This window comes from Dendrobates tinctorius, unplaced genomic scaffold (assembly GCF_039654945.1).
Source record: "Dendrobates tinctorius isolate UK_male_01 unplaced genomic scaffold, ASM3965494v1 ptg000079l, whole genome shotgun sequence".
In the NCBI taxonomy this organism is placed as follows: Eukaryota; Metazoa; Chordata; class Amphibia; order Anura; family Dendrobatidae; genus Dendrobates; species Dendrobates tinctorius.
This window is the reverse complement of record NW_027361747.1, coordinates 13,382,781-13,394,855: the sequence shown is the minus strand read 5'-3', so window position 1 is coordinate 13,394,855 and position 12,075 is coordinate 13,382,781. Positions and strand designations below refer to the sequence as shown.

Here is a 12,075-nt window from a genome sequence, read left to right as displayed (position 1 = left end):
TGGGGGGGTCTAGTGTCCAAAATGGGGTCACCTGTTGGGAGTTTCAATAGTTTAGGTACATCAGGGGCTCTCCAAACACACATGACACCCGCAGACCATTCCATCAAAGTCTGCATTCCAAAATGGCACTGCTTCCCTTCCGAGCCCCGACGTGTGTCCATACAGTAGTTTTCTCCCACATATGGGGTGTCAGCGTACTCAGGACAAATTGGACAACAACTTTTGGGGTCCAATTTGTCCTGTTACCCTTGGGAAAATGAAAAAATTGGGGACTAATTGATCATGTTTGTGGAAAAAATACGATTTTTTTATTTTCATGCCCTGGCATTATAAACTTCTGTGAAGCCCTTGGGGGTTCAAAGTGCTCACCACACATCTAGATAAGTTCCTTAGGGGGTCTAGTTTCCAAAATGGTGTCATTTGTGGGGGGTTTCCACTGTTTAGGTACATTAGGGGCTCTCCAAAGGCAACATGACACCCACAGACCATTCCATCAAAGTCTGCATTCCAAAACGTCACTACTTCCCTTCCGAGCCCCGACGTGTGCCCATACAGTAGTTTTCTCCCACATATGGGGTATCGGCATACTCAGGACAAATTGGACAACAACTTTTGGGGTCCAATTTCTCCTGGTACCCTTGGGAAAATAAAAAAATGGTGACTAAAAGATCATGTTTGTGGAAAAAATACGAATTTTTTATTTTCACGCCCGGGCGTTATAAACTTCTGTGAAGCACTGGGGGGTTCAAAGTGCTCACAACTCATCTAGATAAGTTCCTTAGGGGGTCTAGTTTCCAAAATGGTGTCATTTGTGGGGGGTTTCCACTGTTTTGGTACATCAGGAGTTTTCCAAACGCGACATGGTGTCCGATCTCAATTCCAGCCAAAAACGTCAAATGGCGCTGCTTCCCTTCCGAGCTCTGCCATGCACCCAAATAGTGGTTTACCCCCACATGTGGGGTATCAGCGTACTCAGGACAAATTGCACAATAACTTTTACGGTCCTGTTACCCTTGGAAAAATAAGAATTGAGGGTGAAAAGATCATTTTTGTGGAAAAAATATGATTTTTTAATTGTATGGCTTTATGCTATAAACTTCTGTGAAGCCCATGGGGGTTCAAAGTTCTCACCACACATCTAGATAAGTTCCTTAGGGGGTCTAGTTTCCAAAATGGTGTCATTTGTGGGGGGTTTCCACTGTTTTGGTACATCAGGGGTTTTCCAAACGCGACATGGTGTCCGATCTCAATTCCAGCCAAAAACGTCAAATGGCGCTGCTTCCCTTCCGAACTCTGCCATGCACCCAAATAGTGGTTTACCCCCACATGTGGGGTATCAGCGTACTCAGGACAAATTGCACAATAACTTTTAGTGTCCTGTTACCCTTGGAAAAATAAGAATTGAGGGTGAAAAGATCATTTTTGTGGAAAAAATATGATTTTTTAATTGTATGGCTTTATGTTATAAACTTCTGTGAAGCCCATGGGGGTTCAAAGTTCTCACCACACATCTAGATAAGTTCCTTAGGGGGTCTAGTTTCCAAAATGGTGTCATTTGTGGGGGGTTTCCTCTGTTTTGGTACATCAGGGGTTTTCCAAACGCGACATGGTGTCCGATCTCAATTCCAGCCAAAAACGTCAAATGGCGCTGCTTCCCTTCCGAGCTCTGCCATGCGCCCAAATAGTGGTTTACCCCCACATGTGGGGTATCAGCGTACTCAGGACAAATTGCACAATAACTTCTAGGGTCCTGTTACCCTTGGGAAAATAAAAATTGGGATGAAAAGATCATTTTTGTTGGAAAAATATGATTTTTTAATTGTACCGCTGTACGTTATAAACTTCTGTAAAGCCCTTGTGGGTTCAAACTTCTCACCACATATCTAGATAAGTTCCTTGGGGGTCTAGTTTCCAAAATGGGGTCACTTGTAGGGGGTTTCCACTGTTTAGGTACATCAGGGACTCTCCAAACGTGACATGGCGTCCAATCTGAATTCCAGACAATTTTGCATTGAAAAAGTCAAACGGCGCTCCTTCCATTCTGAGCTCTGCCATGCACCGAAACAGTGGTTCCCCCCCACATATCAGGTATCTGCGTACTCAGGACAAATTGCACAATAACTTTTGCAGTCCAATTTCTCCTGTTACCCTTGGTAAAATAAAAAAAATTGAACCTGAAGTATTTTTTTTATGAAAAAAAGTTAGATGTTCATTTTTTTTTAAATATTCAAAAAAATTCCTGTGACGCACCTAAAGGGTTAATAAACTTCTTGAATGTGGTTTTGAGCACTTTAAGGGGTGCAGTTTTTAGAATGGTGTCACTTTTGGGTATTTTCTATCATATAGACCCCTCAAAGTGACTTCAAATGTGATGTGGTCCTAAAAATAAAATGGTGTTGTAAAAATGAGAAATCGCTGGTCAACTTTTAACCCTTATAACTTCCTAACAAAAAAAAATTTTGGTTCCAAAATTGTGCTGATGTAAAGTAAACATGTGGGAAATGTTAGTTATCAAGTTTTTTGAGTGCCGTATCTCTGTGATTTAAGGGCATAAAAATTCAAAGTTGGAAAATTGCAAAATTTTCAAAATTTTCGCCAAATTTCCGTTTTTCTCACAAATAAACGCAAGTTATTTGAATGAAATTTTACCACTAACATGAAGTACAATATGTCACGAGAAAACAATGTCAGAATCACCGGGATCCATGGAAGCGTTCCAGAGTTATGACCTCATAAAGGTACAGTGGTCAGAATTGTAAAAATTGGCCCGGTCATGAACGTGCAAACCACCCTTGGGGGTGAAGGGGTTAATACTGTCTATTATTTGTGCACTGAGAAATGTCCATTGATCATTCTAGTTTAGACTGCGTCGTGCAGGGTACATGCATTGTTTTTTACTTCTGTACTGTGATATCGCCACTTGCAGGGACGATACCTAAACCTGGACAACCTGGGCAACAATATATTGACATTACAGCCCTGTACACTTTGCCCAAGTAAGGCCTGGCTCTGACTGGAACATTCACAGGCCATAATACCCGAACCGGAGCTTACAACTTCATAGACACATATGGGCTGTAAGTGCCGATAGGGAGACCGCAGCCAGCCTGGGCATTGTGGTTCCTTTATATGGCCGTGAACTATTCCTATCTGCACTTGGCCTACAAATTGAAACCAATTTGCCTTCATGCCGAGCTCAATTCTTGTCAGTGTAAGGCTATGTGCACACGCTGCGGATTCTGCTGCGGATTTGGCCGCTGCGGATCCGCAGCAGTTCTGCAGACAGTGTACAGTACAATGTAAGTCTATGTGACTTACAATCCGCTGTGCACATGCTGCGGTATTTCAACTGCGGAAAAGCTGCAGTTTTGAATCCACAGAAAGAAATGACATGTCAATTCTTTCTGCGGATTCTGCTGCAGTTTGCCACCTATTCCATTGTCCAGGTGGCAATCCGCAGGTAAAACCACAGGTCATTTTAGCTGCGGTTTTACCTGCGGATCCACAGATACAAATCCGCGGGTGAATCTGCAGCGTGTGCACATAGCCTAAAGCTGGTGTAAAAAAGAGACGGGATGCGGGATGCTGATTTTATTCTGAATCTTCAATAAATAGCCCTTAGTATCAGCTGGACCGTTTTGTCTCTTTTTTCCATTGCCTCCAAGTGGTCCTCTTGCGGTCCATGCTGACCACACGCCACAACAGGTGAGCTGGTTTCACTTTTTCTACTGTAAAGCTGGTGTAACAGTACTTATATCTATATGTACAGTAATTTGTAATTGTAAAAAATAATAGTGTAAATAAAGCTGTGTAAAAAAAGCAATTAACGGTAGAATATTTGATAACAGCCAATCACATTTCAGTTCTCAGCTAGCTGTTAAGAAAGCAGAATTCTGATTGGTTGCTAGGACTAACCTCTATATCACTTCATGACAGCAACCAATCACATTTCAGTTCTCAGCTAGCTGTTACAGAAGCGGAATTCTGACTGGTTGCTAGGAGTAACCTTCACACATCACGTTTTCACCTGTCACATGACAGTGCTGGTGATGACGTGTATTATGTGCGCCCTCTGTGTTGTGATACGTCATCAGCAGACAGCTGTCAGAGTGGATCCCGCGTGCTGTCACTATGGCGAGCGGAGCAGGACTGACGGCTTTCTCTCAGAAAGTCTGGGAGCCGGTGTTGGCCAAGTCCCGGCGAGCTGTTGTGTTTATGGACGAGCCCTGCGCGGAGGTCCTGCACTGGTGCGGCGGGTTTGAGCTGTTCCTGGCTGCCGGAGCTCTAAATATCAAGGAGTTCTCCAGCTTCGAATCCGGGGGCCCTGGGGAGCCCAAAGCAGTGTTCGTGGTGAGCAGCCCGGCGCGGGGCCAGGCGCTGGACGTGATCAGGGACGTGGTGAGCCAGAGCTCCTTCCAGTACTGCATAGTGGTGACCGCTGTCAGCCCCGGAGAGGCCGAGGGCAGGCTCGTGTGCGAGCAGCTGGAGGAGAAGCTGTGTGAGTGGATGGGGAACATGGGCTACACTGCAGAGGTCTTATGGGCCCCCATCATGCTGGCCCCCCTCAGCCCATGGCTGCTCCTGGCCCCAGCCTTCCATACCCTCTTCCCCCTCCTGCCAGGACAAGACCTCCAGACCCTGAACCGCAGCCGCCCAGACAAGAAGAGGTTTCCAGGTCTGGGGGACGTGGACTTCCCATCACTTCCTCAGGAGCTGCAGGCTCACATCAAGAACCTGGTGTCCGGACTCAATAACATAATGGAAGGCATCGGCTTGCGGGAGGAGTGCTTCTCTGTGGGGTGTCTGAGCAGGATCATTGCAGGAGAACTGGCCAACCACCCCCAGGCGAAAAATCGCAGGAAGGCAGCCCAGAGCAAGGCGTCACTGGTCTTCATAGACAGGACACTGGACATTACTGGTATGAGGACCTTCTTACCACATAATTCCCCAGAGATGTAGGTTCAAGTTTTCAGACCGTGATCACAGATGACATTATGTTCTGATCTGTGGTGACGTCACGCTGCATTTGGTGTAATGAGCGCTCTGCTGACTGTTCTCTGATATTACTGTGCAGAGGGCACCAATGAAGCATTCAGGGAGCAAACAAATATCTCCCTGGTGTATAACTGCATCAAGGATGGTGGCAGAAGGATCTCCTGGCAGCGTTCAAGTCTCTGTGTCATGGTTCCTTCATAAGCTGCCTTGCTCTCCCTTAGAAACAAGAGGAAGATTTACTAATGTCACAATATGGCATGAAGTGTGCCCCACAGTATCTCCAAGATATACGGAGCTTCTGTCGGACTATAGAAGGCCATTAATCCCTCTTCACTGTCCACTAAATTAAAGTTCAAAAGTTTCATAAAGTATCGGGCACAATTGTGTAAAAAAAAAAAAAAAAAAAAATATATATATATATACTGTGTGTGTGTGTGTGTGTGTATGTGTGTATGTGTATGTATATATACACACAGAGTACAGACCAAAAGATTTTACACACCTTCTCATTCAAAGAGTTTTCTTTATTGTCATGACTATGAAAATTGTAGATTCACTCTGGAGGCATCAAAACTATGAATTAACACATGTGGAATTATATAATTAGCAAAAAAGTGTGAAACAAAAAATATGTCTTCTAGGTTCTTCAAAGTAGCCACCTTTTGCTGTGATTACTGCTTTGCACACTCTTGGCATTCTCTTGATGAGCTTCAAGAGGTAGTCACTGAAAATGGTTTTCACTTCACAGGTGTGCCCTGTCAGGTTTTAATAAGTGGGATTCCTTGCCTTATAAATGGGGTTGGGACCATCAGTTGTGTTGTGCAGAAGTCTGGTGGATACACAGCTGATAGTCTGAATAGACTGTTAGCTGCTTTTTTCTTACCATAATACAAATTCTAAGAAAAGCGAGTGGCCATCATTACTTTAAGAAATGAAGGTCAGTCAGTCCGAAAATTTGGGAAAGCTTTGAAAGTGTCCCCAAGTACAGTGGCAAAAACCATCAAGTGCTACAAAGAAACTGGCTCACATGAGGACCGCCCCAAGAAAGGAAGACCAAGAGTCACCTCTGCTGCAGAGGATAAGTTCATCCGAGTCACCAGCCTCAGAAATCGCAGGTTAAAAAGCAGCTCAGATTAGAGACCAGGTCAATGCCACACAGAGTTCTAGCAGCAGTCACATCTCTACAACAACTGTTAAGAGAAGACTTTGTGCAGCAGGCCTTCATGGTAAAATAGCTGCTAGGAAACCACTGCTAAGGACAGGCAACAAGCAGAAGAGACTTGTTTGGGCTAAAGAACACAAGGAATGGACATTAGACCAGTGGAAATCTGTGCTTTGGTCTGATGAGTCCAAATTTGAGATCTTTGGTTCCAACCACCGTGTCTTTGTGTGACTCAGAAAAGGTGAACGGATGGACTCTACATGCCTGGTTCCCACCGTGAAGCATGGAGGAGGAGGTGTGATGGTGTGGTGGTGCTTTGGTGACACTGTTGGGGATTTATTCAAAATTGAAGGCATACTGAAACAGCATGGCTACCATAGCATCTTGCAGCGGTATGCTATTCCATCTGGTTTGTGTTTAGTTGGACCATCACTTATTTTTCAACAGGACAATGACCCCAAACACACCTCCAGGCTGTGTAAGGGCTATTTGACAAAGGAGAGTGATGGGGTGCTACGTCAGATGACCTGGCCTCCACAGTCACCAGACCTCAACCCAATTGAGATGGTTTGGGGTGAGCTGGACCGCAGAGTGAAGGCAAAAGGGCCAACAATTGCTAAGCATCTCTGGGAACTCCTTCAAGACTGTTGGAAGACTATTTCCGGTGACTACCTCTTGAAGCTCATCAAGAGAATGCCAAAAGTGTGCAAAGCAGTAATCAAAGCAAAAGGTGGCTACTTTGAAGAACCTAGAATATAAGACATATTTTCAGTTGTTTCACACTTTTTGTTAATTATATAATTCCACATGTGTTAATTCATAGTTTTGATGCCTTCAGAGTGAATCTACAATTTTCATAGTCATGAAAATAAAGAAAACTCTTGGAATGAGAAGGTGTGTCCAAACTTTTGGTCTGTACTGTATATATACAGAAAGAATAAAGAATTGTATTACTCCAACATCCCAAAACCAAAAAACACCAGTATGACCATCAGTCTTCAGTGGTTACAAATTATGAGTTGACCACATCATGAAAAAAGGCTTGAATAAAAAAATTCCCAATTCGTCTCCCCTTCTGTTCCAATACCTACCCACTGTCCTCTACTCCTTGGTCCGTTGTGCCACAGCCTGCAAAGCCAAACAATGGCTACGACAGCTATTGATTAGCTGCAGCTACAAGTTCCTGTGCCAGGTCTCATTGCTGCAGCAGGAATTTGATATTAACAGGGGACCTGGAAGCATCAGAGATTAGTGAGGAGAGTATTGCTTCTTTTAATTTTATAGCCCATTCTGAGTCTTTCACATCTATTTTTTTTCAAAATGGACAACCCCCTTAATGAATAAACCAATTTATTATAAATTTATATAATTATTTACAGCAACATTTTTAGCTGAAAAAGTCGCTGAAATGTTTTTGATCATGTAATTTAGGTCATCATGTAGTCCCAGCCTTAACGGGAACCTGTCAAGTTGAAAATGGTAATCCAAGAAGCAAATATGGTTGTCGCTCCAGAATACTGGCAGATGCTCAGTAGAAGGATTCAGGTGAATCCAGAGTGATAGAATAGCAAACCTCAGCAATCGGAACGATGCAAATTAAATGTATTTTTATTGGGAGAGCAGCACGAGACATAAATTGCAGAGGTTTCTATCCATCTCTGGACTTTTGTCAAGGCCTGAATCAAGCAGTGTGGGAATGTGCAGCCATTAAAAGATAGGATGTTATAGAGCAGGAGGAGCTGATCAGATTGAAAGACATTTTTGTAGGAAAAGTAAATTGAAGTCCTTTGTGTGCATTTGCATAGCAGTCCGGTAGGCGCTTCTACTCAGTGTTTGACAGTGTTCCTCTAATGACTGTGCATGCAGTGACACCTGTTAATCACTAGTAGGTCCGCCTACTGGACTCTTATGTATACAATCCCCAGGAAATTCAATGAATAAATTAGAAGTTATACTTAATCTTTTCCCACCTGTACATCACTCTGCTCAACTTCTCTATATCATGCTGTCCACAGATCAGACTACTTGTACACTGTGACAAGTTCCAGTTACGTTCCTCTGGTCCAGGGGCTGTGGCTGGTATAAGTTTTACTTGTCTTGGATAGAGATCATTTTATGATTCTCAATTTTTTTTAATGTCCACTATATGCTGAGCAATAAATGCTTTAAAGTGTACTATTTGTTTGTGCATGCATGAGGAATAACACTTTATCTGGCCTTCATATGACTTACACATGTTATTTCTATTTACATGCTTTGCGCACTGGAAGATAGGGCAGCTATTTGTGTACTCCCTTGTATTTTTTCACTCTCCATAGACTTTTATAGGCAGCAGTTTATCCAGATTTCTTAGTGAAAACATAACTTTAGTCATATTTGAGACATTTTAAGAGAGGGTGATTAGTGCACAGAGAGAAGAAGCACCTAATGAGTGGGATTGTAAGTCTATTGACCTGAATTAACATCATCATGGATCTCATCCTGTCAGTTTGGGTCATAAAACCTCCGGTCAGGCACGGGGACCTGCAGCCATAAATAAAATGCTAAAATGAACTTGTGTTACATGCCATATATCTAAATGAGATATAACTTTGCAGACTTGGGTTCGAATGGAGTGTCCAGTTTGTCCGCATGCCCAGTGTTGATGTTCTTCTTGCTATGGTGAAGATTGGTCTTAGACTTGCATTTCCTACTGTGAATTGTGAGTGTAGGAATATATAAACCTGAATTGGCTCAACACTGCACACTGCTGCATTTACCTCCTTATATCTATCAAGGGGAATATCAGCCTGTCCTTGGAGGTATACATAAAGTATATTTTCCAACTTGCATTTGGGCTTTGTCAAAAATGTATAGCCATAGAGTCATATACATTATATGGACAGAAGTATTGGGTCGCCTTCTCATTACACCTACAGGAGCTTTTATGACAGCTCATTTTTAATTCTTGGATCTTAGGATCAGGATCTAATTCTAGTTTGTTTCAAAAGCGTTGGCTAGGCTTGTGATCAGGGCTCTATGTCAACTTCTTCACATCAATTTCTCCCATCCATGCCTTTATAGACCTTGCTTTGTGCGCTGGGACACAGTCCCAAAACGGTTCCGGCAAAGGTGGATGCATACAATTGGCCAAAATGACTTGATATACTGAAGAATTCATATTTCACTCCACTGCGACTAAGTCCCTAGGCCATTACCCAAAAAGCAACCCCATTGTGCATTATCTCTTCTCCACCAAAATTTACAGTTGGTGCATTGCAGTAAGTCAAGTAACGCGCTCATGGCATTCACAAAACCCAGACCCTTTCATCTGCTGCCAAATATAGAAGCGCTATTCGTCACTGCACATAACCCGTTTCTATTGCTCCAGGGTGCAGTGGTGGCAGCTTTACACCGCTACATCTGATGGTCGGCATTGTGCTTGGTGGTGTAAGGCTTGCATGCAGCTGCTCAGCCATGCAATTAAGGTCCCAGCGCACATTTTATACGCTTTTTTTTTTTAATGTTTTCAGCTGTGCAGTCGTTGAGTCAGTTGAATGTTTCCAACTTTTCCATTCTCGGTGACCCCGCACTTTGTGGCTGAGTTGATGTGTTTACTAGAAGTTCCCGCTTTTCATTAATGCCAGTCACAGATTAGGAGGGAAGAAATTTCACAAACTGACCTGTTAGGCTACTTTCACACATCACGTTTTCGGCGTCAGGCGCGATCCGGCGTCGTGCAGGAGCGCCGGATCCGGCAAATATTTCGTAAAACCGGATGTGACGGATCAGTTTCTCTGCCGGATCCGTCTTGTTCTTGACAGACAAAACCGGATCCGTCTCATCCGGTTAATCCGGTTTTTGTTCCGTTTTTTGACGGATTACGCCGGATCCGGTTTTTAAAATTGACCCTTGTGGCCTTCCGAACGGGATTGGCTACTGAAAAACTATATATAGCGTGTTCCTACAGCCCTTCTTTGACAGGTTGTAGAGGAGAAAGTGCAGGTTGGAGAGAAGAGCAAGTTACTGGCGAAGATGGATGTTGTGATTGGAAATATTTTGAAGAATTTGGTGGATTTTACAGCGGAGGCGAATCGTTTGAGGGTGATTGTTCTGGAGAAGGAGAGAGCGAGACAGCAGCGCATCAGGCATCGTAGACGACGTTTGTTTGTTGGATCCACCCCATCACAGCCAAGAGAATGACGCGTGGGGTCTATTCTACACTCTGCATGGACCTTAGACGAAACCCGGATAATTTTTTTTGGATATGTTCGGATGAAAATGGAGAATTTTGATTACTTGGTGGAGCGCATTGCACACCTCATAAGAAAAGCGGACACCTATTGCCGCTTCTCTGTTTCACCCGCAGAGCGTCTGATGGTGACTTTAAGGTAAGCCACCTTTATTGGATGTGCTCGCATCAGAGCACACTTTCACTGCAATCTTGTTGGTGGTAGTTTGTATCTCCAAGTGTTATAGCTGAGTTTTGGTATGTAATGCTGTGATTTAAAACTAATTGATTGTTTTTTAATTCCCCACAGATTTCTTGCAACTGGAGAATCCCTTTCGTCACTGCATTTCCAGTACAGACTCAGGATTTCCACCATATCTGGAATAGTGAAGTACACATGCCGTGCACTGTGGGACTCCTTAGCTGAAGAGTTTTTACCAGAGCCCACAACAGAGAGGTGGATTGAAATTTCAGAAAAGTTTCTACAGATATGTCAGTTTCCGAACTGCTTGGGCGCTGTGGACGGGAAACATATCCGCATTGTAAAGCCAGCCGGATCGGGATCGGAATATTTCAATTACAAGAAATATTTTTCAATTGTCCTCATGGCCATCGCTGACGCGGAATACAAATTTATTGCTGTTGATATTGGGGCCTATGGCCGCTCCAATGACTCTCAAGTTTTCAAACTGTCTGCCATGGGGCGTAAACTGTAAGGAAACACCTTCCAGTTCCCACCCCCTAGACTGCTGCCGCAAACATCTGGTCCACCTATGCCATTTGTCTGTGTAGGGGATGAAGCCTTCCAGCTGTCAGAACACCTTTTGAAACCGTACTCTAGCAGAGGATTGACGAGAACAAAACGCATTTTTAATTACCGCCTCACAAGAGCAAGAAGAATGGTTGAATGTACCTTTGGTATTCTGACAGCCAAATGGCGGGTCCTATTGACTGCGATCAACCTCAGAAACTGTGAACGAGGTGATCAAAGCTTGCGTGGTACTCCACAATTTTGTTAGCTGCAAGGAACCCATTTCCATTGAGGACACCTCTGAAGAAACCACCTTGCAAGATTACCATGACATTACCACTAGAAGTTCTGTGACGGTTTCAGTAATGAGGGACAATTTTGCACTATACTTTGTCACCTCAAGGCAGAGTACACTGGCAGGATGACAGAGTGTGAAAGATTTGTGCCCTTAACCAAACTTGTGTACCTTCTGTACCAACAGTATACAGTGGGGCAAAAAAGTATTTAGTCAGTCAGCAATAGTGCAAGTTCCACCACTTAAAAAGATGAGAGGCGTCTGTAATTTACATCATAGGTAGACCTCAACTATGGGAGACAAACTGAGAAAAAAAAATCCAGAAAATCACATTGTCTGTTTTTTTTTCATTTTATTTGCATATTATGGTGGAAAATAAGTATTTGGTCAGAAACAAGCAATCAAGATTTCTGGCTCTCACAGACCTGTAACTTCTTCTTTAAGAGTCTCCTCTTTCCTCCACTCATTACCTGTAGTAATGGCACCTGTTTAAACTTGTTATCAGTATAAAAAGACACCTGTGCACACCCTCAAACAGTCTGACTCCAAACTCCACTATGGTGAAGACCAAAGAGCTGTCAAAGGACACCAGAAACAAAATTGTAGCCCTGCACCAGGCTGGGAAGACTGAATCTGCAATAGCCAACCAGCTTGGAGTGAAG

The 12,075-nt window shown here is 43.5% G+C and overlaps 1 protein-coding gene across 5 annotated transcripts in view; it reads left to right on the top strand.

Moving 5' to 3' along the window:
- The first annotated feature begins 4,044 nt into the window (after positions 1–4,044).
- The window catches only part of SCFD2 (sec1 family domain containing 2), a 692,911-nt gene continuing 684,880 nt past the window's right edge, over positions 4,045–12,075 (top strand). For 2 of the 5 annotated variants that reach the window (XM_073583534.1, XM_073583532.1), the window contains exon 1: positions 4,048–4,918. In XM_073583534.1, coding sequence (XP_073439635.1) covers positions 4,132–4,918 — 787 coding nt within the window. In that variant the 5' untranslated portion in view covers positions 4,048–4,131. Of the gene's footprint in view, positions 4,919–12,075 lie in introns of all 5 variants that reach the window. The other 3 variants (XM_073583531.1, XM_073583530.1, XM_073583529.1) reach the window with 3 other exon arrangements.